This window comes from Fusarium mangiferae, assembly GCF_900044065.1.
Source record: "Fusarium mangiferae strain MRC7560 genome assembly, contig: FMAN_scaffold010, whole genome shotgun sequence".
Classification (NCBI taxonomy): Eukaryota; Fungi; Ascomycota; class Sordariomycetes; order Hypocreales; family Nectriaceae; genus Fusarium; species Fusarium mangiferae.
This window is the reverse complement of record NW_024573930.1, coordinates 383685-410633: the sequence shown is the minus strand read 5'-3', so window position 1 is coordinate 410633 and position 26949 is coordinate 383685. Positions and strand designations below refer to the sequence as shown.

General features: G+C 47.0%; 12 protein-coding genes and 1 non-coding gene across 13 annotated transcripts; 7 read left to right on the top strand and 6 right to left on the bottom strand.

Annotated features, from left to right (window-relative positions):
- Positions 1-646: 646 nt before the first annotated feature.
- Positions 647-2592, top strand: FMAN_02227 (uncharacterized protein; the record flags this gene model as incomplete). Its single annotated transcript, XM_041835557.1, has 2 exons — positions 647-2306; positions 2357-2592. The coding sequence occupies 2 exons, from the start codon at positions 647-649 to the stop codon at positions 2590-2592; spliced, it is 1896 nt and encodes a 631-aa protein (XP_041685709.1).
- Positions 2593-3670: 1078 nt separating this feature from the next.
- Positions 3671-5410, top strand: FMAN_02226 (uncharacterized protein; the record flags this gene model as incomplete). Its single annotated transcript, XM_041835556.1, has 2 exons — positions 3671-3802; positions 3851-5410. 2 exons carry the CDS (start codon positions 3671-3673, stop codon positions 5408-5410), a joined length of 1692 nt encoding a protein of 563 aa, XP_041685708.1.
- A 114-nt stretch (positions 5411-5524) lies between these two features.
- FMAN_02225 (uncharacterized protein) lies at positions 5525-6853 on the bottom strand (the record flags this gene model as incomplete). Its single annotated transcript, XM_041835555.1, has 5 exons — positions 5525-5602; positions 5651-6055; positions 6103-6538; positions 6587-6645; positions 6701-6853. 5 exons carry the CDS (start codon positions 6851-6853, stop codon positions 5525-5527), a joined length of 1131 nt encoding a protein of 376 aa, XP_041685707.1.
- Positions 6854-7414: 561 nt separating this feature from the next.
- Positions 7415-9159, bottom strand: FMAN_02224 (uncharacterized protein; the record flags this gene model as incomplete). Its single annotated transcript, XM_041835554.1, has 5 exons — positions 7415-7763; positions 7812-8525; positions 8584-8836; positions 8887-8950; positions 8998-9159. The coding sequence occupies 5 exons, from the start codon at positions 9157-9159 to the stop codon at positions 7415-7417; spliced, it is 1542 nt and encodes a 513-aa protein (XP_041685706.1).
- Positions 9160-9793: 634 nt separating this feature from the next.
- Positions 9794-10720, top strand: FMAN_02223 (uncharacterized protein; the record flags this gene model as incomplete). The annotated part of the gene is made up of 1 exon (XM_041835553.1): positions 9794-10720. The coding sequence occupies one exon, from the start codon at positions 9794-9796 to the stop codon at positions 10718-10720; it is 927 nt and encodes a 308-aa protein (XP_041685705.1).
- A 562-nt stretch (positions 10721-11282) lies between these two features.
- On the top strand, positions 11283-13548 carry FMAN_02222 (uncharacterized protein; the record flags this gene model as incomplete). Its single annotated transcript, XM_041835551.1, has 4 exons — positions 11283-11417; positions 11470-12614; positions 12666-13452; positions 13504-13548. 4 exons carry the CDS (start codon positions 11283-11285, stop codon positions 13546-13548), a joined length of 2112 nt encoding a protein of 703 aa, XP_041685704.1.
- A 136-nt stretch (positions 13549-13684) lies between these two features.
- FMAN_02221 (uncharacterized protein) lies at positions 13685-14168 on the bottom strand (the record flags this gene model as incomplete). Its single annotated transcript, XM_041835550.1, has 2 exons — positions 13685-13873; positions 13926-14168. 2 exons carry the CDS (start codon positions 14166-14168, stop codon positions 13685-13687), a joined length of 432 nt encoding a protein of 143 aa, XP_041685703.1.
- A 1415-nt stretch (positions 14169-15583) lies between these two features.
- Positions 15584-16421, top strand: FMAN_02220 (related to glutathione S-transferase PM239X14; the record flags this gene model as incomplete). Its single annotated transcript, XM_041835549.1, has 4 exons — positions 15584-15712; positions 15773-16026; positions 16076-16193; positions 16245-16421. The coding sequence occupies 4 exons, from the start codon at positions 15584-15586 to the stop codon at positions 16419-16421; spliced, it is 678 nt and encodes a 225-aa protein (XP_041685702.1).
- Positions 16422-17269: 848 nt separating this feature from the next.
- On the bottom strand, positions 17270-17572 carry FMAN_02219 (uncharacterized protein; the record flags this gene model as incomplete). The annotated part of the gene is made up of 3 exons (XM_041835548.1): positions 17270-17326; positions 17376-17423; positions 17474-17572. 3 exons carry the CDS (start codon positions 17570-17572, stop codon positions 17270-17272), a joined length of 204 nt encoding a protein of 67 aa, XP_041685701.1.
- An 883-nt stretch (positions 17573-18455) lies between these two features.
- FMAN_02218 (uncharacterized protein) lies at positions 18456-20255 on the bottom strand (the record flags this gene model as incomplete). Its single annotated transcript, XM_041835547.1, has 5 exons — positions 18456-18644; positions 18689-18841; positions 18931-19712; positions 19763-19994; positions 20043-20255. 5 exons carry the CDS (start codon positions 20253-20255, stop codon positions 18456-18458), a joined length of 1569 nt encoding a protein of 522 aa, XP_041685700.1.
- Positions 20256-20951: 696 nt separating this feature from the next.
- On the top strand, positions 20952-22711 carry FMAN_02217 (uncharacterized protein; the record flags this gene model as incomplete). Its single annotated transcript, XM_041835546.1, has 3 exons — positions 20952-21515; positions 21564-22511; positions 22565-22711. 3 exons carry the CDS (start codon positions 20952-20954, stop codon positions 22709-22711), a joined length of 1659 nt encoding a protein of 552 aa, XP_041685699.1.
- Positions 22712-23170: 459 nt separating this feature from the next.
- On the bottom strand, positions 23171-23254 carry tRNA. Its single transcript is given in 2 exon segments — positions 23171-23206; positions 23219-23254. It is a non-coding gene; the product is annotated as a tRNA-Ala (tRNA).
- Positions 23255-25005: 1751 nt separating this feature from the next.
- FMAN_02216 (uncharacterized protein) lies at positions 25006-26816 on the top strand (the record flags this gene model as incomplete). The annotated part of the gene is made up of 5 exons (XM_041835545.1): positions 25006-25201; positions 25260-25469; positions 25520-26371; positions 26418-26648; positions 26698-26816. The coding sequence occupies 5 exons, from the start codon at positions 25006-25008 to the stop codon at positions 26814-26816; spliced, it is 1608 nt and encodes a 535-aa protein (XP_041685698.1).
- Between the last annotated feature and the right edge of the window lie 133 nt (positions 26817-26949).

Here is a 26949-nt window from a genome sequence, read left to right as displayed (position 1 = left end):
CTACGAACTAGATCGAAACAGCATCGCCTATCCAGAGCGGTCTAACCAAGAACTGTAAGAAGTTTCATCAGGTAAAGTCTACCACGACTTGCGCCTCAATTCAGGATTACTACAAAATCACGATGGCCAATCTTTTCAAGTGGAACCCTGCTATTGGTTCGACTTGTAAGAGCTTGTGGGTGGACTATTGGGTTTGCGTCCAGCCTTAGACCTACCTTGAGTGTCTCACAATTTTACTTCTATGTATATATCTCTTTATTCTCTTGTCCCTCCTCAGTGTTTGTAATTTCACATCTTTTCCTAAATTGATATAGGATGTCACGTCACACTCACTGTCGCTTCCCGCTGAGACAAGAGGGAAGAGGAATCATGTGCCAATGAGAAGCCGCGCTAGTCCTTATCCGTTTGGTAGCTGACACTTCGCGTAACCAACATCCTGGTCCATTGGCCCAAGCTCCAAGCCCCGTCATTTGTAGGAAACACGGCTCGCAGCTTCACTGCACTTTCAAGCCCCGCATCTCCCGTCCGTTTCCCTCCTCCATCCTCAACTCTCCCCCGAATGCGATCGCTATAAATCATTCATGACATCCTTCTCATGCTCCCGCACTATCTACTCCTGTGAAGTGCCGCCCGATTGACGTCCAGCATGGACGATCTGCTCGCAATCTCAAAGTCCATCCTGGACAAGGTGCCGCGGCTCCAGGCGCTAGACAACTATTTCCGAACCCCAGAGATCCTTGCGCGGCAGCAGCGCGTCGATCAGCTTGAGGAGCTGGCCCAGCAGAATGCTAAGAGATTCCGTGAGGACACAGCTGGCAAGATTGATATTCGACCGTTCAGGATGCTCGTCCTAGAGCAGTCCAAGCTCGAGGAGGAAATCGAGAAAGACAAAGCTCGGTTTTTGCAACAGCTCCTCGACGATTGGGGCACGGCTCCGGAGGGCCTTCGGGCACTCGCAGCTTCTACATCCCAGGCTCCACAAGATACTCTCCCAGCCGATGCGACGATACCTACACCTTCGCGAGGGCCCCTACCAGCTGTTTTTATGCCTACGCCCCCAGCTCCAAAACCCCCTCTGCCGGCTAGTTCAATTCCTACACCTTCGCGCAGCTCTTTAGTCCACGATAGTCTGGAAAGCGCCGGGCCAGAACGCGATGCGACCACTGACCCGAAGGCCTCGTTGACCGACAACGCCGAACGTATCTCGAGCAGAAAGCCCCGAACCTCTGCATCACGACGAAGATCCTCCAACATCTCGTTGGAAGAGAACCGGCCCGTCAAGCGCAGTCGCCGAGGCGAAATAACACCTTCCCTTACGCCAGACCGATTTATCAAGTTCAGCGATGTCTATCAGGGTAGCGACGTTCCAGCCAAGTACAGGATTGTGCAGTTTCCGTTTCGCCAAGGAAATTGGTACATCTTGGAGTGCAAAGACTGCGATATACAGTTCCAGAGGGAGGATGTTGTTGAGGATGCATATGAACATTTCTATCACAACCACGGCCGCAGTTTTAGTACCACTGAGGAGCAGGTTGTTCAAGTGCTGGGAACCCATGTGTCGGACTGCAATGCCGAGCTCGCCGAGAAAAACAATGCGCTCTGTCCCCTACCTCTGGATCCCGATGACGATGAGACAGAACTTGATACTGGAGATGAAGAGCCATCCGAACGCCCGAAGCGCGCAAGTTCACGAAAGAAGAAAGGGAAGCGCGGGAGACGGAAGAATCCCAACGCTCATTGGGTGCCTCCTAAGTCCTTCAAGGACCTCGATCCTCGAATCATCAATGCAAAGCCTGGCGACATTGTCTGCTTGTACAATGACAGAACAAAGTTCTTTTCTCCTCTCATGATTCTCCCATGGGGCCCTTTCCCACGTCTCAATTTCGAGAAGGTCTTGCAGGACGTAGAACTCCACACAACAATACCTAAATGCTACGATGGTGCAAAACCCACGGATCTGACTCCGTCACCTTGGGCCCCTGGCTATGAAGATGATGGCGAATTGGCTCACAAGCGTAGCCTTCCGGGTCTTTTCTTTCGGCCTTCTCAAGACTTCCCACATGATTGCACGTCGGGTTGGGTCCCGTTGAACAAGCTGAAGGTTTACGATAAGAGTTGCCCTCGCACTCGGAACAAAGAATCCGTTGAAGAGTACATAGAATACGATGCAGAGTGGTGCAATGACCCATCGGCTGGGGCCATGCAGGATGAGGCGACCGCACCAGAGAGAACCCATCGGTTTCAGCCGGGAAGTCATCGAGGTCCCGAGAACAGTGTCGCAGATCATTCCGTGTCACGGAGTACAGGTAACACGACGCACCGTAAGCTTTGAGTTTGAAGCTGAGAATTTCTGTAGTTCCAAGCAGTCGACACTCGTCAGAACAGAGCAGCATTGCGCCTACGATTGAAGATGCTGGGATCAAGGAAGAACAAGAAGAGGACGACGAACAAACCGAAGAAGAATTAGAAGACGGAGAGGATAGTAAAGGTAGGGGGGAAGAAGGAGGGAAACAGGTGAGCGGTTTTCGGAGGCACTATAGAGTGGGTGTCCGTCGCGCGCACATTGTACGCAGTGTTGAGGTGGATGGGTAAGGGGAGATTGGCATATACCCCCCTGGACAGAGAGTTTATGGGATACCTGGATTGTCTGGTTTAATTGTGTGTTAGCATTCATTCAGATGGGCGTTGGCTATGTAGATACCACTGTACCAGCATGGAGAAAATTGATGGTTGACATGAACCGGAACAGGTTTACGATCTCGGCTACCCTATACCATACGTAGTTTTATTGGCTTTCACGATATTTTGTTCGGCGCTGACCAAGATATCTAAATATCTCGTTTGTAAGATGCACCACGTAATGGATAAGTACTAATTGTAGATATTCGCTCTTGTCAATATCGCTGCCTAATCCTCATTCAAGACATCATCACTCTCAGCAGGCTATCACTATCACTCATTGCCGATAAACTCACGCACCAAGCTGACTGCATATGATCGGCGAGGTTATTCTCCCGCCCTTCCAATTCTCTTCTAGCGGCAACCATTAACCCACCGACACTTCGACTCATACAGTGTCAGCGTAGCATTGTAGGGTAGTAATCACGACCGTATTGGGCCGTTTTTGCGACAAGCGCTTGATGTGACGGTGCTTGTCTTGTAAGTCCATTGGCTGCTATGACACAGACTGAATTGGCTGCTCCTTGGAACATGCCTGTAGAAGAACTGTTGCTTTTGATGTTAAATGTCGGGATATACTCGATGAACTGGGTACAGTAGCACGTCGCAACTCGGCGTCCATTTTCGCACTCACCGAGTTCCTCGTCTTTTCCAATTGGCTGATGCTCTCAGTCATCACGCTGACAGAAATTCCAAATTCTCGGGGCTGAGCCTAGCGAGGCGCAGCTCTTTACCCCCCCGCGTGGACGGACCCGCGGCGCCGGTATTGCATTGGGTGGATGATTACGTAGCTCAATTTCGAGGCTGAGAAAATTAATTCAAATCATTGTGACTGCGGTTTGAATGTGGATCTGACGACAACCACTCACAAGGTAGATTTTGAGTGGTGACGATGTAAGCTTAATTGAGAGGATGGGGGATATATAGAGGTCTAATCGCCACGCGGTTTGAACATGCTTACCTTATTGTTTGACTATAGAGAAAACCTAATATGTCTACGACTCAGCAATCACCGTCGCGTAGTGCGAATAAAACACCAAGTCCGACTTCGAATGTCAGATCGAGAAGATCGCATACAAAGTCTAGACATGGATGCTTGGGGTGTAAACAGCGAAGAAAGAAGGTAATTACATCCACTCCTCATCAATGACTTGAGTTCTAATGGGAACAGTGTGATGAGCAGAGGCCTCAGTGTACACGATGTCTCGATAAAGACATCCCATGTGAATACCCTCGTCAGAAATCTCGTACATTGAGATCACCTACCCAACAAGACAATTCATGGACTCAACTCCAGTCCCTCACCATCCCATCGCCACACTACGACCGCTCAGCAAGCGCATGTCTCTCAACATCAGGTCTCTCACCGTGCTTATCTCCCTATCTCGCTCCAAGTCCTAACTTCACCCTCCTCCCTCCAGAAATTCCCCTCCCATCTATTGATCTCGGCGCCGCAGAGCTCGAACTCTTCAGCTACTATCTCTCCCACACAGCGCGCTCTCTAGCCTACGACGACGATGATCTCTATGCTTTGCAGGTTGGCTTCCCGAACTTGGCTTTCAGAAGTAAACCTCTCATGAGCTCTATCCTCGCTCTCGCAGCTGTGCGAAAATGTCACGATTTGATATCCCAACCTTTGCAGAGGATTGACAAGAGTCAAGTTAGGCATTTGCTTGCTCTTGCGGATGAACACCATAGGGTGTCACTTCGTCAGACGAGGGCTGATATTCCAATCGCCAATCACTATGATCACGTTGTTGCGAACGCTCCTCTTATGGTTCTTTATGCAACGGCGAACCATGCTGTGAGAATTCACGTTGCAAAGACGCTGGATGAAGGGCGGAGTACGAGTATGCTGCCTGCCCAATTGCATTGGATGACGCTTATTCGCGCGGCACACTTGGCTTATACAGGTCTTTTACACTCAACGAAAGATTTCGGGTTCTTGGAGGACTTTACGGCTAGTCCGCCTGATATCACGTTGAGCAGTCAGTCAACTAATGGGTTGGTTCCTTTGGGTGAGAACGGACCTACGCCTCAAACCGAGCAACTCTTCATGCCTATCATCGCAGCGACTTCTGGCTCAGCACTGGAGAAGTTGAGAGGAAGAGCGCAGGCTCTAGAGTTTGCTGCACACTTGAAGCCATCTTGGGAGTCACCGGGTGACGACACAGAACTACAAGCTTGTCTTGTGGCTCTCGAAGCGTTGAGCAGTATCGTGAATGAGCTCTTTCAACCAGACCAGAGCGCTTATACAGACTCTCAGCAACCTGATATCGAAGCTGGTTGGGCTGCGCTGAGTCAACTCTCAGATGTCTCGCCCTGGCTCCGAAGTTATATGGCCCGCGTGACATTCTCGACACCACCCAAACCCCTCCGCCGAACGATAATGTGGTTCCTGAACCGAGTCCCCAGCGAGTTCCTTAGTATCGTCGAATCTGTTCTCGATAATATTCCCTTGAGTCCTGATAGTATTCCCGACGAGGGTATTCAGTGTGAAAGCGATGTCTCTGAGGTAACGAGACTTGCTATGGATATCTTCTCGCATTGGCTTGTCTTAGTTATGTTGTTAGATGGTGTTTGGTGGATTGGAGGTATTGGGGCTTGTGAGTTGGGCAGAATAGTGAAGTATACGAGTAGGAAGAATTTCTTTGGGGAGTATTTGGGGATGGAGATGTGGTGGCCTAGGAGTATGCTTAATATTGCTATAGAGATAGGCAGTCAGTCCTAGAGCTGGCGTGTATTGGGAACAAGGCAATGGCTCGGACTTCTTCATAATAATTGGGAATACCACGTATAGATTTCTCTTATCAAAATATAACTTTTATACCTCCGATACCGTTTCTTAACGTGCTTCATCATTCCTTGTCCGCGCCCTGACTGGCTCCATCGGGATATCCCCCACTTCGTCGGTCCTATCATCCTATCATCGAATCAGTTAGAATTCATCATATATTGTCACAAAACACACCTCTTGGATCGTGATCATGTTATCCTGGGACTCCCCTCTCCGTCTCGGCGAATGGGAGCTAGAACGTCTTGTATCGTCTTCAAGCCATGGCCGTGTAGCACCGTCCTCCACAGAAGCCTGACTATAGTTTGAAGCAAATTCATAATGTCCGTCATCTCGAGATCCGACTGGATGAAGAATAGAGCCCATTTCCGCTCTGGAAGACGAATGGAATCTCGAGCTTTTTGGTTGGAAGTTGGGCGAGGCAAAATCAACAGAGGCATGGTGGTTAATGGACGGTGATGCGTGATCTCGATATTCGAACGTTGTGATCTTTCGCATAGCTGATTCTGAGATCCTGTCAAGGACGCTCTTGAAATCATCCAGGAAAATGACATCAGAAGCACATTTGAAAACCAATGCGAGCTAAAACATGTTAGAGAGTGGCTTGAAGGAAGAACAAAGAAACTCACCCTCCAAAACGGATTGATCCCCCCTCTTTTCGACACGGCAACCATGAAAATGACATCAGTGATCAAAAACACGATGGACAAGAACAAAGAGAACAACATGATTCCAAATCGTGGGCTTGTTCGAATAAGACCCGGGATCGTAAACTCGTAGTTCTCGTTGATGGCCAGAACCAGTTTGATAGTTGTAAATACCCACCAGGGGTCTCTGAAGAGTGGTTCGAGAAGTCGTGATGTGTTGAACATTTTGCTACCGAGATGGTTGTGATATTGAAAGTTGGCCCATGTTTCGAGAACCCAGTAGGGTTGGACGATGAGAAGTGAGATGATGAAGACACGTGCTCCCCATTTTGGGAGGAATGGGCGGATTTTGAGCCATGCGATGAGGTTATGGATGAAATATGAGATATATAATAGAGTTGCCGTGCTGCTGAGGACCCTGCTTCATGTTAGCAGCGTAATGCATGGTGGATCAACGCAATACTACCATCCATATTCAGGTTTATCGAAGAAGCAAAAGAACCCATGTCCAAGTGCAAGAAGAAGCTGTCTGCGATTAATCGACATTCAATGGCGGAAAACACAGGGATTAATTACTTACCTCACCGAGAATAAGCTTATGCAAAAGCGTATTCTTGCGATAATTGCACAAAACCAACAGAAGCAGAATAATCACCGCCCCGACATTGAAACCCTGACTCCACGCCTCTAAAACCTGCTGCGCTCTCGTAGTGACATCGGGATTTGGCGCCATCGCGACATTTTTGTTGTAGGATCTGGGGCTGTCAGCAACAAAAGGGGGATGGAATGCGGCTGATTATAAGGTAAAAAGCGCAACGTCATGATTATCCAACGTAAGGCAAGGGTTTGGTTTGCTGTGGTGCCAATGCTTGGCTCGAATCAAAGAGGCGAGAAAGATGCTGCCTGGACATGGGTTGTTCTGGGCTGTGGGCACCAATCATGTTATGTTATGAGATGGTGTGTGAGATTGTCTGATGGGTTTGGGGTTGGGGTAAGTTGAGTGGTGAGACTAGGGGACGTTGGGCGGGTAAATGAGGCTGAGACGTTGGAAAGTCAATTGAACAAGGATTATACGATGGCTGTCCTTTGGAGTAGTAAGACGCGTGACCTCGAATGAATATGTGAAGAGTAAATAAATATCCTGAAGAACCACTTTTTTATACTAAACTTATCCAATTCTTTGCAAAATTTAGGATAACTTTCCCAAGTTTAGACTATTCATTAAAGAGAACCCTTGTGATATTCGCCTATTGTACTTTGTATAACTAAAGTCTCTGTGCTGATTTTGAGATATCTACAGAGCATACTTGAACAATGGGCTCTTCTCTCCCATACGAACAAGATCGTCATCCGTATATCTCTGCCGGATCTCTTCCTCAGTCATCTTCGCCTTCTTAGCATTGCCTCTCTTCAGAAGAGTCTCCAGCAACAAAACTGCAACAACGCCAGCCAAGCCAAAAGCCAGAGAAGTTCCGTAACCGGTCGGGTAACGGGGAGCTTCACGCGCGAGGTAGATGTAAGAGCCGATGAGGCCGCCAATGTTGCCGACACAGACGAGAAGGCCAATGTTGACGGATCGCTTGGCGGGATCGGGCGTGTTGGCGACATTCCAGGCGTTGACACCAGGAAGGATGGGATACATGCTGGTAATCGTTAGCGATTGACTACGAGGATGGTGGATGAGAACTTACCCGAAGCATGCGAGACAGACGGCAAAGTAACAAACAGCAATGTTGTCCTCGATGTTGCTGGACTTGACAAACAAGATGATAAAAGCAACAACAAGGCAGCATTGAGGTCCCAAGATGAATGGAGCGCGCCATGAGTACTTATCCGCAAAGATGGCAAACAAATAAGCCGAAATAGCTCCAATAGCATAAGGAGGGATAGTCATCAACTGCGCATCAGAAGACGTATATCCCATACCTGTCAGGATAGTAGGCATAGTGAACTTCATAGCATAGTTGGGCACCGCATTCGACCAGTTGGCAAAGAACAATAGCCAAATCTTGTAGTCCATAAGAATATCCTTGAACAGACGGAGATTAAAGTGGTCGTTCTCCTTGTAGTCCATCGGGACTGTAGCCCGACGGGCAAGCTGTCGGAGTTCAAGATATCGAATCTCATCGGCGTCGAGCCAGCGTGTGGAGAGGGCTGGCGAGTCGCAGAGGAGGAAGACGCACATTATGGCGACGACGACGGTGAAGAGTCCTTCAATGAGGAAGATCCAGCGCCAGCCCTCCAGACCTGCCATGCCGTCCATCTTGGCGATGGCGAAGGCTAGTAGGCCGGAAAAGGCACCGCCTGTTGCAGCTGATGTGTAGAGGATTGCGATTCGGGTTTGCGTCTCGTTGGGGAGGTACCAGTTTGAGATGATGAGGATTGCACCAGGGAGGAAACCGGCCCTGTTGAAGTCAGTATGTGATCACAGTACAAAAGATTAGCGGGATTAAGGGGACTCACTCAAAAATACCAAGTAGGAATCGGATGGCCAAAAGTCCAGCGTAGTTCTGGACCAAAGCAGTGAGAGTCATGATAACACCCCAGCAAAAGACGATGCCGCCCATGTACCACGATGGTCTCTTGAACTTGTGGAGGATCATGTTGGAAGGAACTTCGCAGAGGACAAAGGGGATGAAGAAGATGGCGGTGACGATGTTGTATTCGATGCCCTTGAGGTGCAAGTCAACAGTCATGCCTTCAATCTTTGCATTTCCTACAGATGTTAGCCATTGGCCCTTTTGAAGAATATTAAATGAAGCATACCAATGTTGGTCTTGTCCAAGTATGCGATAAGATATAGGAGAACAAGCATGGGAATCAATCGCCACTGATCTGCGTAAGTAAGGAGAAGTACTGATTGGATGAAAAACTTACATCGACTTTTCGAATAATAGCCTTCTTCCTCCCCTCGGGAAAGTTATTCAAGAAATCAGCATCTTCTTGAGATAAACCACCCTGGGCATGCTCATTATGCATGATCCCGGACTTTTCATCACGCGAAAACTCGCGTTCGATATCTTGAGTCTGAGTTTCCATTGCGAGCTGATATCTTCTTGAAAACAATGAGAAGATGTCTGATGAGAAAAAGAGGAAGAAGATCAAGGTCCTAGAGGTAACTTTATATCCCAAATAGGATGATTCAGCTGAGTGTCATTGTGAAGGAGAACAGGGAAATTTCAAGAATTCTAGTCATGGTCCCAGAGTCTGGGGTTGGATTGTGGAGTTGCAAAGTCCGGGGATGCGGGGGATGAGACCATGTACAAAACTAGTGACGAATCGACGAATGAGAGGCATTTCCGGGGTGAGCTAGTAGAATATGGGGTCATGAGTGGAAATTGAGTTTGTCAGGCTGGAGAAAGAATCCGGACATGCTCGGAAATCAAGAATACGCTTCTCAAAGTGGTGATGCTTGTGAATCAAGACACCTCGGATTCTCGGATTCTATCGGGGGGATTGTCGTCAAGTTGGTGAATTCGCCTTCTGAACATGAGGCCGAGGCGCGAGATGGAGACTTCTTTTAGATATATAAGAAGACGATAAACTTCAATGGAAGAGAAATAAATCATCACATCAATCAACAATCACAACCACAACAACAAGAGCAATCTTGAACATTCATAAACACCTCTCAACCACACTTGGACACTTCAGAGTCTCACAACCAATCACAATGTCTTTCGATCTCAAAGGCCTCGTCCCCGCCCCCGTCACCCCCTTCACCAAGGACGGCAAAGTCGACTACGACGCCATCCAGCGTCTGGGTTCTTGGCTCGGCAGCATCGACGGCGTCAAGGGTCTCGTCGTTCTAGGCCACGCCGGAGAAGGAACCTTCCTCACCCAGCAAGAACAGGTCGACACCATCAAGGCCTTTGTCAAGTCCGTCGACAACAAGATCCCCATCATCGCTGGCATCACCGGCGAGGGCACTGAAGTCGCCGCCCTAGAGGCCAAGCGTGCCAAAGAGGCTGGTGCCCAGGCTGGTCTCCTGTACCCCTCCCACGGATGGCTGCGTTTTGGATACCAGCCTGGCGCGCCTCAGGATCGCTACAAGGTCGTCTACGAGGTCTCGAAGCTGCCTCTGATCTTGTTCCAGTATCCTGATAACACCAAGGCTACATACAACCTCCAGACTCTTCTCGACATTGCGGCTCAGCCTGGTGTCATCGCCATGAAGAACGGTGTTCGCAACATGCGACGCTGGGATACCGAGATCCCTGTCTTCCGCCGCGAGCGGCCCAACGTTCCCGTCCTCACATGCCACGACGAGTACCTTCTCCACACCGCCTTTGACGTGGACGGTATGCTTGTCGGATACGGTGGTATTGCCCCTGAGCCTCTTCTGGAGCTGATCAAGGCTGGCAAAGCTAAGGACTACGCCAAGGCGAGGGAGATCCACGATCTTCTTCTTCCTGTCACCAAGGCTGTTTATCACCGGGGCTCGCATATGGAGGGTACTGTTGCGCTGAAGCATGCGCTTGTTGCTAGGGGTATTCTGTCACATGCTACTGTGCGATCACCTTTGTTGCCTCTTCCTGATGGAGCTGAGGAGGAGATTCATGCTGCTATCTCATCGGCGACTCTTAAGAAGGTTGCGTAAATTTGGATTTGAAATTGGAATAGCATAGAGCTTGTATTGTAGATTTAGAACAAAAGAATCTCATATCATCTGTTAAACAGCTTCTCATCTGTGATTTCTACTCAAGACTGCTAAAGAGACTGACTAGTCGATAACAAAATTGAATTAGAATGGCAATCGCCTGGTATTCTTGTTTACATCTTTTAAAGGCTTTAGAAGTCATAATATTGTTTCCACAAGATGTAAGAGCGTTGGTCATAGAACCGTTGGCCTTGAGATTGGCCATCGACATCGGATTTCCAACAGCTCAAGAACCAGCTGAACAGCCCGAATTCCAGTACAATACATCAACTCCGAATTTCAGTTTCAACGATCCCCAGATCCGACCCAAAAACACAGATCGCCTGACGAACATACCACAAAGTTCATCCCGCAGCTGTAGTAGCCTTAGGTTAGTCAGAGCCTGGGGTCATAGAAAATCCGGGGCAACTAGCTCACCCATGCTCTATAATATCCGAGCTCCCCGCACTCTCCTCCTCCACATCTCGGATTCCTCCCCCTTCAACCTCGGAAACCCACCAAAATGACCACCCCAGTAACAACAACACCATTGTCCGAAGCATCAACGGCCACAAATCCAGTCAATCGGTCAAAACGTGTTCTGCCTCTATCGCCAGACACTACCCGCGAGTCCGAGAACCGTCGGAAAGCCTCCAAGGTGAGTTGTTTTGCCCAAAACGGATTTATGTACTTTTTCTTACAGGAAGTAGGTTAGCCGAGCCTGTGATCACTGTAAACTCAAGAAGCTCAAATGCTCTGGAACTCTCCCCTGCGAGGGTTGTGTGAAAAGACGGCTGGACTGTCAATATGACTCGCTTTATCGAAGAGGAAGGCCACCGACGCCGCCTACCGTCGGACCACAGCGAGGATCTATGAGTTCTGCTCCTCCTGATACCAATCCCGAACAAACGAGCTCAAGATCCACGTCACAGGGAGACTCTGGCCTTGAGACTGCAGAGATTGAGGGTCAGTTCTTCGACCCCACGTCGAATCTGACTTTTGTGCATCGTGCGTGGAAGAGATTGGCGCAGCAGACGCAGCAAACGGAGTCGAGGTCTGGAGTCTTGACAGGTGCGGAAAACCTACAGCCTCTTATGTCTGCGGGTGATAAACCCTTTACTTTAAGGGGTGACTCGAGCTTGATGTTTGTCAATCAGCCAGAAGCCTTTGAGCTGTTCAACTACTATTTCGAGAACTGCGTTGTTACATACCGTGTTCTGAACATACAATACTGTCAGGTATGGTTCGAAGCTGTCATCAACAATGTTCATAACGGACAGCCGTTAGACACAGGCATTGGTCATGCAAAAGCCGCGATAGTGGTCAATATTCTCGCTATTGCGAGTTTTAGACAGCACAGAATCTCGGAACAGGCCTCACTGCCAGGCGGCGTGTCTATAATGTCACAGCAGAGCGAGCAGTACTTCCTCCAAGCATCTGAGCTCACTGCCCAAGAGACTGGCCTACCTCGACTCGAATCAGCCCAGGCGCGAGTTTTACAGGTTCTCTATCTCTTGCAAACATCTCGGATGAACCAAGCCTGGTATGTCTTTGGAAACACTGTGCCCATCGTCACGGCGCTTGGTCTGCATCGGAAGTCGACGCAATATCGGAATGGAGGTCGACAGCCTACTGACTACATCATATCTGAGTGTCGGAAGAGAACGTTCTGGGTTCTGTATACCATTGATAAATACCTAGCTGTTGTTTTTGGCAGACCTCGGTTTTATCATGATAACGATGTCGACCAGGAGCTCCCTGACAGTGTCAACGATGAGGACATGACACCGGAAGGACCGTCACCACTGGAGCCCGCCATGGACTGCCATGTTGACTCATTAATTTTTCACGCGAGGTAAGGCAATCCCACAACAGGATACGTCTAGCGTTACTCATAACCTATCAGGATCGCAATAATCATCGAAAATGTATCACGGCAAGTGTATTCACTTAAAAAGATGCCACCCGAAGAACGCCTTGCCGCAGCCCAAGGCTTCATCCAACAACTCCACGAATGGCGTCAAGCTCTTCCTCCGCACCTCGGTACCGTTCGTCCTTCGAGCTTGATACCGATATTTTCTCGGCAGGCCACTGCTCTAAAGCTCGCGTACTGCCACGCTGTAATGCATACGACACGACCATTCCTTCTTGACCATTCAGAAGATTGCAGTCCTGCCCTACAAGCATGCGTGACGCAGTGTATAAGCGCAGCCAAGCTTGCACTAGAAATCGTCGACGGCATGTTTTCAGAGAAATCAGTCTTATTTCATGCCTTATGGTGGATGCCTTATGTAACCTTCTGCGCACTAGCAGTGGTGTACGTATGGGATATTCAACAAAGGAGCAACACAACCGCTGATCCTGGTAATGCACTGCTGTTCGACCTTGCAGAGAAATGTCAGAACCACCTGGCACGAACTATTGCTGCTGAGTCCGCTAGTCGAAGATACAGCATCATCATTGAGGAACTACGACAAGAAGCAAGACAAGGACCACAGCATGCTACTAGGCCATCGCAGACGATTCAATGTCAGCAAGAGTCACTCATCTCGAGTGAACATGAGTCGGGCACGAGTATAGATGAGTTGGGTTCCATGTTTGACGATCAGGATGAAACGAGTTCGGGGTTGCAGTCTATTATGAATCCATTGAGTCAGTGGCAGCCGACTGACTGGTTGGATCTTGACTCGTCGGTAAGTATTATTCGGATGTGTCGACGTGGCTTGCACTAATGATTATGATAGGCCTTCACTTTCTTCTCTCAGCTTGAAGACTCAATGCTTTATTAGTAATGCCCAAGTTCATCCCTCAGTTTATGTCATCACCTCTCTCTGCCCTAAATCACTAGATAGGCTGGTAGGATGCTATGGAACAGAGTAAAAACAAATCTGGCGTGTCTCTTTAGACCTTAAACACATCGTTGCTTTATGATGAAGGCTCTTTGCTCTGAACTACTTTATCCATATACTCATGGAAGAATTCAAGGACCCGTGGACAGTCAGCTCTCTGGACCCTCTCAGGCTGCATCATTTCCTCTTCAACAAAGGCCAGAAATTTCACAACGACACCTGGCATCGTCTCGTTCTGTACCTGCGAGATGAGCTTTGCAATCCACTCATCTCACATGTTAGTTGATTCGCCCTAGCAAAACTTTGAATAAACATACCTGAGATACGCTTGGCTTCAGTTTGGGAATACTCACTGAACGAATATCTTGAGAGTCCACCATCCAAGTGTTGCTGTTTACCCGCCGTCCCCGGCCGTGTAAGGATAAACGATCTGTAGTAACTTCGCAATTACGGTAAATGTTGGAAAGAGCTACTCTCTTAAGTCTTCCTATTTTCCTCTTTTTCGCTCGCGACAGATGGCTCTTGTATTCTTGTAAGTCGGTATTCACCAACCGATCCATGTGGGAGAATAGCCCAGGAGAGAAATTTTGAAAAGACACAACCCATGGCCCATACATTAACCTAGGTGATGCACCAACGTCTTAGCAGCGATAACTTGAATATATGAACAGTGAATAACGAAATTTACTTAACTTGCATTTATGCTATTCACTTCAGAGAAGTTAATTAAGAAAATGAGTTTCAAAAGTATTATACCAAACTCAGTGGTACCTACTTGGGATTACTCCTTTGATTGTCGTGATGCATCTAATGTGTTATTTGCAGTTGAGACTTGTGGCTGAGAACTTAAATCAACAAAGAGGACTCAGTTAAATTGCTCACACTTCTGTTCCCATTCGTAGCATATTGCAGCCCCTTCCTTTACCTTTCGATGTCCATATACCCGCATTCCTCAACCTGATTTATGTTACGCTCAAGAGAAAAGTTAGAGCAAGGGAATTGAAAAATAAGAGGTAGCCACAAAACTCCAGAGAACCTAGACTAGGCAGGCAAAACGTGACCTCTGTGGAAGGTCTATCCTGACTTTAGGATAGTTTATCCCCTACCAACATGAACAGAATTATGATTTAGGACTAAGGTCTTGGACTTTTTCCTGTCTCCTAGGCGCTTTATTATTTTCTGTAAACTCATTTCTGCTCTGTTATTGATAGATTCCATACATCCTTTGTAACATAATAAGGCTTCATGGCTTCGGTAATGACTTGATCTTTTGCAGCTAGATGCCCATAACGCGCCAGCTCGTCCTGAACCACTTTTTGGATACTTATTTCACCATAATTCGATAGCTAAAGAAGTAATTTCTAGACACTAAAGTGTAGCACAAGAACGAAGGTGCTCCGGCCCAAGTGACCAACCATGATTGAGAACTCTTTGACATCGCCATGCACGTCACAACGCAGTTGAAGTCGTACTTTCGATGTAAAACACCAGCTTGAACTTCCCCATACTTCAAACCATTTTCATTAAAGCTACCCATTTCGCGCATGTCATTGAGCCTGTCCGTGTACCCTGCTGACTATACAGGGGAGGGATTGAGTCATTCGCTGGTATCGTATTGCTTTGCGATGATAAAAGCCGAGGTCGACTAAGGTCTTGCATCCAACGTCCAATAATTGAAGTCGTAATTGATTCAGGCTTTTATTGGTTTACGTGTGCTCGAGACACTTGGTGCGGTACTTTTGACGACTTTTGGTTGCCTACGCGTATATGGCGCCTGAAATTGCGGGCAGAACCCCTCAATTACGAAGAGTATGAGTCTACGCGTCGAGGATGCCTTCAACAGACCCATTTTCAGACTGCGTTATGTTGAAGTAGGTTTTTCTTAACTCGTCTACTTAAGGATGCAACAGGCCACCAATCTCTAGGTACTTATCCCATCAAAAAGCCTCATTGGTCCCATCTCATCACTACGAAAATGTCTCAATTAACACTTTATACTGACAGCCGGTTCCCTTGCCCTCAAAGACTGCAATTGGTAATTCTTGAGTTGGGTCTCAACATCACCAATATTCATGAGGTGGACATTATCAAACGTGAGCAGCAGGTACGTGATGCTGATATTGTCTCTAAAAACAGGCGCTAATAGTTTGTGCCACTGTGTTAGAAGCCAGAATTCCTCGAAATCAACCCTTTCGGAGCTGTCCCGTGCCTCCAGGACCACTCGCATGATCCAGTCCTTGTTCTGACCGAGTCGCGCGCTATTGCTCGATATCTCGCGGATCGATATGGCGGACCGGACAGCAAACTCATACCCGATGGCGAAGTTGCAAAGGCCAAGTTTGAAGAAGCCGCATCCATCGAATTGACGTCTTTCGATGCTGTTGCTAATCCATTGGCCTTCGAAGCCTACTTTAAATCGTAAGTAGCCCTGCCGAGGCGACGAAAAGAAGCTGACAGCTCCTGGCAGGCAATTCATGAGTCAAGAGCCCAAGGAGCAGGTCGTCAAGGATCTTAAGGTGAAACTTGAACGAGTTCTGAGACTCCTTGATCAAAAGCTCAACACACAGCCTTTCATGGCTGGCGAGGTTAGTATGTTTGCAATTTGACTCTTGTAGCAAGGCAGCTGACATGCATAGACTGTGACACTGGCGGATATTTTCTATGTCCCGTATATGCACTACCTGCAGGATGGAGTTTGGCCTACCCTTCTAGAGGCTCATACAAATCTACTTACTTGGTGGAGCCGGATGAAAGCTCGAGCGTCTTACCAACAGATTTATGCGGATGGCAACAACGGGATCGACGATGCTTAGATTTTGATATTATTATTGGATAGGTAATTTATCTTAATAATATCTCTCTATTATCTACATTCCTTTATGGGCATAAAAGCTTCATTTAACTCCTCCACCTTATACTGGTATTATTACTGGCAAACTCAAAGTTGACATGTATTGATTAATTGATAATACTTTATAAGTCAATTACCCAGTTTCTGTACACCTTTTATCTACAAAACTATCAAAATAGTCGAGAATACTCTCACAATCAGCTCTATCTTCCCTCTCTGGATGTAGCATCTTGTCCTTGATGAATTCTAGAAGTCTTGTGAGTAATGGTGGTCCTTTCTTGCGACAATCCTCGTGCTCGAGTTTTGCAACCCACTTGAGGCAGTTAAATGAGACACAATTCGAATTGAATAACGCAAGACTCACGTACATGTGATACACTGGGCTTCAGCCTCGGTGTCTGAGTCTGGTTGATCTTGTTGGAATAAGTAGATGGTTGTTTGGGTGTAAATGGAGTGAAGGGAGCTGATTTGAGAAACCGCTCATGTTGGTTGATTTCATTTGGAAGCAATATATATTCGAGTTTGTCCTTCAGCCTATCGCCTTCAAGCCCAGTGATTTTCAAGTCTTCATGCATTATTAGGTTGTCAATTGCGGCTGGAATTCTTGAATGTTTGGATTTTGTTTCTTTGTGTATTATGTAGAACCTTTATGCTATCTGAAAGCTCGTTTGTGCTCTGAATCAGGACTACTTGACATTGATTTAGAGCAGTTCTTCATGGCTGTCCTGTAATGAGCTGATCTGTGTGCGCTGAAATCCATGACTTCCGATAGCGAATCACTGCCTTGTCCGTTCCCTTTTCAGATCAACGTTAGGTCGTAGACTTGTAGTGTTGTTTCATGTGTTCTTGGATTTCTTCGACTTCATTCTGAGAAACGTGATTAGTATTCAATCCAGAGATTGGCAAGAAAACCAACCTTGTCCAGTTTCCTAGGAATCATGATCTGCCATTGGTTGCCAGACCGCTAGTAGTTGTCAGTATTTGGTAAGGTAGGCAAAGGATTGAATTTCAAACCTCTACTATCTCATAGTTGCCACTCCCAAAGTAATCGTCAAGCTTTTGCTTGAGCCTCTTCTTGTTTCCGTACTCGAGAGCCAGAAATTGCTGGATCATACTGGAAAGAAGCTTCGTTTTGCACAATGATATCGTGATGGGTACTGGGTGGTGATTTGAAAAGCCTTGGTGTTTGTTTAACAAGGAGTGCAGCGATGGAACTCTCGATCTCTTGTGGACTGTGGTATTGTAGTGGGAGATTGCTGGCTTGGTGCTCTGAGTTAATTGTTGCTCGCGTGAAAGCTTTTATGCCCTTGGAATGATCGTGAATGCTCGTGAATACTCTCTGTGAATGTTGTCTGAACACTACTTCGCGCTCTGAATACTTTCCAATTCATTCTGAACCAATGCCAATCCTTTGTGAATCCATGCCAATTCCCTCTGAATCCATGTCCATTCCTTGTGAACACCTGTATATTCCCTCTGTGAATACTTCTCAATTCCCGCTGAACATATGTCAACTCCCTGTGAATACTTGTCAAACACCTCTGTGAACGCTCTCCCAGTGCCTTCTGTGAATAATGTTTCAACGCTACTTTGCGCTCTGAGTACTTTCATAAAATTATGTGAATGCGTACTGACGGATGCCTTCTCTCTGGATACGTTGGCTAGAGTAGGAAATACTAAGTGCTGGGCATGTGGCTGAATTATTCTCAGACGACACAGCTGGCGATCGTCATGAAGGTAATACACTTTTCTCTGTCTTACGAATTAATCAGGTTCATCAGGTCAACATAGATGTGATGGAAGAACAACGATGCTTTGGTGTTTTGCTCGCAACTGATCGAGAAACTTTGTAGTAGTATAAAATTTAGAGGAACATTGAGAATTCTTTATGTTTAATATTATGCGGCTAAGAACTGGCATCGTAGTATATAAAATATAATCTCTTATTACTGCCTCAAAGATAATTTCACTATTCTCAACTCCTCCCCGTAATGAATCAAGCGAGATCTTGATCATCACCGACTATGGATAAGGTTGCTCTCAAGGTACAGATATAAAAGATGGACATAGTAAAGATAGTTAAGCCAACAGCAACAACGACATAAATCCAGAAATATGGCGACAATATCTCGGTTCGTTCCCCGTCTTCCCTAGTCCACTGGAAAAATCCCATCGAGAAGAACGTCTGCGGCTGTTAGAATTTGAAGGAAAAAGTGCCAGCAAGCTTACAGAGACAAAGGTTGCAGGAAGGAAGACCATGCCCAGCATTGCAATAGACTTCATCAGACTACCATCAAGGCGAGTCATTTGCGCAACCTCAAGACTTACGCGAGAGATTTTCTGGTTGGTTCTTGCGTCTTTACGGCCAATGTTGTTCAGTTCCTATCTCAGTTTAGCTTCAGAGGTTGAATCATATTGCGTGACGATGCACGGCACAGCAAAAGCTCAGCGGGTACTGTTTTAGTACCTACCAGTTGTGTTGCCAAAGTCAGGCCATCCATAATGTGTGTACATTGTCTAATATACTCGTCATATTCCTCAACGAGGTCCTGAATCCTCGTCTTCAGTCTATCGCCCACCTCCCGCAGACAACGAGATCTGCTCTGGTTCTTGAGGTCTTCGTCTGCAGATTTAACGCCGTAATCAGAACCATTCAGTTGATGAATTTGATCGATCATCTTGCGGAGCTGGGTCTGCCAGTTCTGGAGCCCAATCCTCAGGAAACTAATGTTTTGCCACAAAAGGACGGCAGGCTCTTGCTCTTCTTCTGTCTGACGTGAGTTTGTCTTTGGAGGGGGAACAGTCTTGGCAGCCTTTGAGTGAATGAGTTTTGATACCAGTCGAAAGTACGACGCCAAGCATCCTTCCTTTGCCAATGGCAAGCCATATACGGATTTGTTCTCCTTGTTGTTCGAAGAGTTCTCGTCATTGTGCAATGCTGGTAGGTTCGGGGAGGCTAGGTCATGAATTCGCTGAACAAATTGTGTCAGACACCTCCTCACTGTACCAATGTGCCTCTCCCTCTCGAATCCTGCGAAGATCACTGGAAGAACCATCGGGTGCAGTACGTCTCCGTCAAAGTTTTCCAGCTGACCGCAGATAAGCTCAGAATCTGTGATTAGATCTCCGTGAAACTTGCGCTTCGACAAGTCACATCCATACCAAACGGCGTTAGTTGTCAAGGTTCCAGGAAAGAATGTCACAGAGAGGGCCATATCCCCATCCCAAGAAGCGGAAGTCCGGCAATTGTATACTAGAGAAAAGTAAGAATCACATTTATGAAGGTCTGACAAAACAACTCACTAATAGATGGAATGGCCGCATTCGTAAGATTCCACGTAAACGGAATAGTAACGAAAGCACAGCTTGTATTGCGATTGATAGCCCTCACAATAGACCCATGAACCTTGAGCTTGTTCATTATCGTCTCGAATCCCGTCTGCGTGAACGGGAGCTCGTCGAGTGAGTCGGTTTTTGAGGCCATGATCAAATTTATGCAAGAGGCTTCCTCATGCTGACCCTCGGGGTCAATACTCTCAAAGGATTTCAGTAATAATCATACAATAGAGGAAAGATTGCTCACATCTAACCATTGGCGGATGTCATCCTCACTCGCAAGGAACCGCCCATTTGCATGCTGATTGGGTCCGTTTCTAGAGGTGAGAGAACAAAAGTTGTTCGAATGGGGGATCTCAAATGGTCTCGAAATTTTGAATGCTTCGCTAGGTCGTGGTGAAAACTCGAGCAAGCTCCAGTCATGTGTATGGAGCTCCGACCTTCTTGTGATCCATGACATATTGGCAGAGGGGTTTCGGTAGACCAGCCCGAGTTTTCGACTGCGTGGCAATGCTTCTGGGCAAAGTCGGTGGTTCCCAAACTTGTCCGACGGCGGATTATAAGGCTACACTGAAACCGAATAATGGCAGCTCAATCTGATGAGAGAGGTGACACCATAGCTCATCAGGAACTTTGGCGTGGTACAGAAATTTCGGAAACATATTCACGAACCTCGCTGTCCCAACCAACAGTGTTGCTCTCAGCCTTCGTGTCACAGCCCTCGTCTCACGAAGCCACTGGTCTTTGATTATGTGAGTAAGGTCCTTACGAGTAGGTGACACAAATGATTGGGCGACCAAATGCAACAGCTTGCTTATGCGGTGTGCCACCTAGAAAATTCATATGCTTGGGTGGTGGAAGTCTTCCGGTGAGCCCTTTTTTTTCTGAGCGAGGTTGCACGCTGTTCGCGTCCTACGTATCCGTGGTCCTCTAGTTACACGACAAACAAAGGTGCTATTGTATGGTTCCTAAGCGATAGAACAATCCGTGGGGTTCTTGTGACCAGTCCCTCACTGCTGTAAGACCAGAAGTCTCGATATAAGATCACAGGTTGGATCCCCTACAGAACAAACCACGCACTCACGGAATCAGTTTCTTGAACGTAGCGGTAGCAATGACACAGGACTCAGCAGCTGATGAATCTATAGGTGCTACGATGAAGGACCGTCTCGAATATGCGTTGCTGCCAAATGGAATCCGTCAGCAAGAGCAGTTTCTCCCAGCCGGTTCCCTTGAGTCAATTTGTACCGAAGTAACTGTATTTACTGAGCTTTCTAGGTACTTCGACGAGGAAGAGACTAAGCAAGTTACGTCCTATATATGCGACCGAAGAAAACCTGCCAAGAAGATATTTGCTATCTTAGCACTCATAAACCGCATTGAGTTAATCGAAACCTTCCGAAATGCGACGTTTATTGACGAAGACTTGCCGCTCGCAAAGAACATTGAAGAGTCGGAATTACGATCTCGCCGGCCAGACGATCAGCGTGCCGTCCTGCTTACCAGGAGCCTACGAGACATCAAGGCCATACGCGACTTCAACCTCAAACAGTGGTGGGTGAATATCCCCTTCTTTGACAAGGGTATCAATCAGACCTATGGGTATCTGGTGTTTGATTCGGATACAATTATGCCTTGGGAATCTGCTGGGCACAGCATCGTCACTGGAGGGTATGGGTTTGTTCAGAAGGTCAAGATTCACAAAGACCACCATTCTTTCGTAAGTTGATTACCGACCGAATGTACGCAACAAACTGACATCCAGGAGCCAGGACATAAAGGTTTTGCATTAAAGACTATACTGCCAGTAAAGGAAAAAGCTCGAGGTATTTTCCAGAAGGAGTTAGTCGCTTTTCGCAAGGTCTGTCCCAGACCAAATCTAGTGGAGCTCCTCTCTGCTTTCGAGATATCGGGAAAAGATCAGTTTATGCTTTTGTTCCCCTGGGCAGAGGGAGGTAGCATGGATGACTTGATGAACCAATCGTCAAAGGATCTCTTCATTTCTCTGCAATTGCCACCAAGAGACTTTGTTCAATGGATCACATCCCAATGCCGTGGCTTGGTTGAAGCTCTTGGGGAAATCCACCAAGCCAATATCGTTACTGGGTCTGCTGAGGAGGAAGCCTCCAAAAGCCAAGTTAAGAACTTCGGGATACACCTTGATATCAAACCGACCAACATTCTATACTTCTCTCAAGAAACAGCCAACCATCCACTTGGAATTCTCAAAATTGCAGATTTTGGTCTCACCAGGTTTCACAGTCAATCATCTCGAACAAGAAAAAGTCGATCTACTGCGTATAGATGCTCGCAAGAATACCGTTCACCCGAACATGATATTGGGTATATCATCTCTAGGAAAGTCGACATATGGGCACTTGGCTGCGTCTTCTCTGAACTCTTCACCTGGATACTTCTTGAACATAAAGCACGTGAAGAGTTCCGTCAAGCAAGAAAGCAAGATGCCTTATTCTCAGGAGACTGGAACTACATCCAGAATGGCGAAAACGACATTGAGGACAACTTTTTCCAGAGACATATCGAGATGAAGGGTACGAAGACTTTTTATAGGCTACTACGAGATCATCCGAAGATTGGACACGTCAAGCAAACCTGGGTTGCAAGAAAAGAGAAAGCAAGATTGGATCAAGCAAATTCCTCTGCTAGCTCCAGACAGTTCAAGCAGATACCAAGGCTCAAGCCCAGCGTATCACAGGTATGTACCTTACACTACATTTGATTTTCATCTCCATAGGCTAAAGCTTAAAGTGGATTGCAAAGCTTGTAAATGAAATACATTGTAGGAACGGGCCGACCTTTCTTGGAAAGTTCTTAAGGTTCATTGAGAAGGAAATGCTGCACCCAGATAGGATATGTCGAGCTGATTGTGATAGGATTCTAAGGTATCTTGACTAGTGTATAGATATTAGGGTAAACAGAGACTGGAGTATAGACCTCTAAACCTATTACAGGCATTATGAGCATTTTATTGTTTGGAGTTTACTAAGTATTACAGTTAAGAAGGATTTAAATATATCTATTAAAAGGAATCCACAGCATAACCTTAATAGTAAACTTAAAAAAGGCTAATTAATATTAATAGTATTTAATTATAGGTATTAAATATAAAGTATCTTTAAGGCCAGTCTATTACGGATTATTTATAGTATATTTATAATATAGTTTATAAAAAATAATATATTAAAATCTTAATATATTATTTATTATATTATATTAACTTTTAAGATATATATATTCTAGCCTATATACTTATATATAATAAAAGAAATAAAATAGGTAATATTAATAAAAGTATAAAGCTGTATATAGAGAGATAGATCTTATGTAAACTAAAATTAGCATGAATGAAAAAGTTGGACGAGGAGGGAATTGAACCCTCGACCTTTCGCAGGTGCACAAAGATGCGAAGCGAACATCATACCCCTAGACCACACGCCCTAAGTATACTTGCCGAAAAACCTTGAATAATTATATACTGTGCATCTATGTCCCTGCTCAACAACTCTGATCACACCCTCCGGAACATCAGCCTTAACCAAAACATGATCTTCAAATGCTACCCTACAAGCCAACGAATTTTTAAACAACTGCAGATCCCTTTATTACCCATTCAATCACTGATTCCCCAGTCTCGGCCTCTTCCTAATTGTCTCATCGACATTTGCCAAGCTCATCACCCGACAACTTTATCCCCAACTGGTATGCAATCTGTCTCCTTTTGCCATTATCGATGCATCACACACGGAAGAAGGGATCTTTGCAAGCCCAGTGACGACCGCGCAATGAGAGCCCTATTACATTATCTCACCATCCATTGGTTCGGGCGACCCATCCGGCGGTTCACCGTCACCCTTTCGGCCCGCTGCCATTGGAATCTTTGTCAATAAACCTAGAACATATTGAAAGTAAGCATATTCAAATCGAGGGATGCTTGGAAGGATTCATCCGGAAATGGCAGAGCGACACTACTGTATACCCGCGTGCGCACACGAGGAAGGTTCCCCCACGCATTTGGGAGGGCTCACTGTCAACCCTCCCAGGGGTTATACGTCTCGTTTTTGCAGCGGCTGCCAAGCTTTAAATACCTAATAGATCCTCCATCCTCCGGGTGTTTAGCCTGAAAAGCCGGTTCCAGGTGAACGGTTGATGAGCTGAAAGACAGGGGGGAGAGGCCATTGACAATCCCGGTGCAACCCTCTTCTCCAAAAGGTTAGATGGAAAATGAAACTAACATCTCTTTTGAAGCTTATGCTTGTTCTCGTCTTCGAGAATTATTCCATAAGGTCTGGGGAAGAGGGTTGTGGGTGAGATGAGGTGAAACGGAGCTGACATATAGACGACGCTGAGTGGCTGGCTATATTCACTTGCCGAGGCTCTTTACCGTGTTTATATCAGCCCAGTATTAAATTTAGTCATGAAAGACATGATTCAAGTCTCAGCCAGTCGGCCCAAACCCTTGTCTCCATAACTCAGCATCACTTCACTCAAATGGACGGGAAATTGCAGAACCGTCCCCCACCCAAACCCCATCTGCTCCAAAATGCTAGGCAGCTAGGGCAGGGCAGCTCGTTCAAGCTCGTATGTCTGACCCCGCAAAATTTGCGGTAGGCAGTCATGTGGTGTTTTAGATCTGGCATATGTCTAATACAAAGATAGAAAACGATCAGCGCTTTAAGCATAAGCTAGCCCACCATCAGCCGGTCCGTTTAACCGCAAAAGTTGGACCGAGAGCAGCACCTCGGCTCGAGAATCCGTTTGGATACAATAGAGAGGAGATAAATTCTGGGGGGACTGTCAACCTGAGCTAGGCCGGGGTTGGGCTGCATGCGAGCGAATCGTCGGTCCCTGTGTGGTCGGCCGCTGACGGGAATGTCACGTCGTGATGCAACATGGACAGCGGTCGAAACCAAGTATTTTGCGGAGACTCCACGTTTCCCCAGACAAACTCCATAATTAGCCTATATACGGAGAATTCCGTTAAGCTACCGCTAGGTTCATAGCTGCTCTGTCCCTCTATCTTATCTACGCGCACACGCGGGGGAGAGGCTCATGTATAATATGATCTGCAATGCCCCATTGAAATTCTCTTTTTCGTTTCCCATCTCTCAAGCTTGGTTTCCTCTACTACTCTGGAGACGGGCCCCTTGCATAGAACCACTCGACAAGTTTAGAAGAGCCAGTTCGCCAACATGGTCAACGTTGGTAGCGCCGCGGACCCCATCGTCACTCGCCTCGTCGAGGAGGATAAGACGCCATGGTACAAGAAGCCCAATCTGCGTCTTATGTACGTCTGGTTGTTCTTCTGCTGTATGGGTGTTGAGATGACTTCTGGTTTCGACTCGCAACTCATCAACACGCTGCAATACTCTCAGAACTTCCACCACTGTACGAATCACCTACAAAATCTAGGAAGAATTGTTTCAGAGCTGACGGGTTGTTATAGATCTCGGTAACGGACGAAAGAACGCGGAAGACAAGTGGGCCATCGAACCCGGTCTGCTCGGCTTTGTCAACTCTTCCTACCAGCTCGGCTCTATCTTTGCGGTCCCATTTGCGCCTTGGTTTGCTCAGCGATTCGGTCGAAGATGGTCCATTATGCTTGGTTCTCTCATCATGGTCGGCGGTGCTATCATCCAGGGATTCGCCCAGCACGGTATGGAACCTCTGTTCCATCCAATGAATGATTTACTGACGAGTTCTCAGTTGCCATGTACATCATCGCCCGTATGATTCTCGGAGTTGGAATTCTCTTCTGTATCATCTCCGGTTCTGCTCTCATCGGTGAGTTGGGATATCCCAAGGAGCGTGCCGTTCTTACTTCTCTGTTCAACGCATCCTACTTCATCGGTCAGATTCTCGCTTCTGCTATCGCTCTGGGCACAACTCCCATCACCAACAACTGGTCATGGCGACTGCCCTCTCTGCTGCAGATCGTCCCCTCACTGATCCAGATCTCCACCGTCTTCCTCCTCCCCGAGTCTCCTCGTTTCCTCGTGTCCAAAGACCGTGAGGAGGAAGCCGCTCAGGTCCTCATCAAGTACCATGCCGAAGGTGATCCCAGCTCCCAGCTCGTCCAGGCCGAAATCGTTCAGATCCGAGAGACCATCAAGGCCGAGATGGAAGCCTCCAAGCAGTCCTGGTTCGAGGTTATTCGCACCGCCGGTATGCGTCGTCGATTCGTTGTCACCATCTTCATCGGTCTCTTCACCCAGCTTTCCGGCAACACCCTTCTGAGCTACTATTCGGGTGTCCTTTTCGGTATGATGGGATTCACCGACGACTACACAAAGACCCGAATCAACCTCGCCTATGCTTGCTGGAGTCTTCTCAATGCTACAATCATTGCTTTGATTGTCACTCGCTTTAAGCGTCGACACATGTACATGCTTTCCGCGGCTCTCATGCTGTGCGCTTTCATCGGTATTACTGTGTCTCTTGAGAGAATTCAAGCTGTTCCCGAGGGCCAGAAGAATAATGCTGCTGGTATTGCCGCTCTGTTCTGGTACTTCGCTTACTCGCCAACCTACGCCATCGGAAACAACGCTCTCACGTACAGTAAGTCATCAGTCACCATTTTCATATCTAAACTAACAATTTGTAGCCTACCTGGTCGAACTTTGGCCCTACTCGATGCGAAGCCGTGGTATCGGTGTCCAGCAGATTTTCGGAAAGCTCGCCGGTTTCTTCTCCACCAACGTCAACTCCATTGCTCTCGATGCTATCAAGTGGCGATACCTTGCCATCTACTGTGGTTGGATTTTCTTCGAGTTCTGCATCGTCTACCTTCTCTACCCCGAGACCAGCGGCCGAACCCTCGAGGAACTTGCATTCCGTATGTTGTCTCGCTCTCGTCCCTTTAAGACAGTACTGACAGGTCATAGTTTTCGAGGACGAGGAACTCAAGGAGAAGACCGTGGCTGCTGTCGAGAAGCAGATCCACTTTGGAGACTCAAAGGCAGACGAACAGCAGACTCAAGTACAAACCCGCGAGGTTGTCTAAATGGTTACTATATTGAAGGGAAGAGACGGCTTTGGTCTCGATACTTGTTAGCGTTATCAGGACTATCGTTCATGAATATCACCTTACATTGCGATTCCATATTTTGGTCAGCAACAGCGATTGACACCGCCAA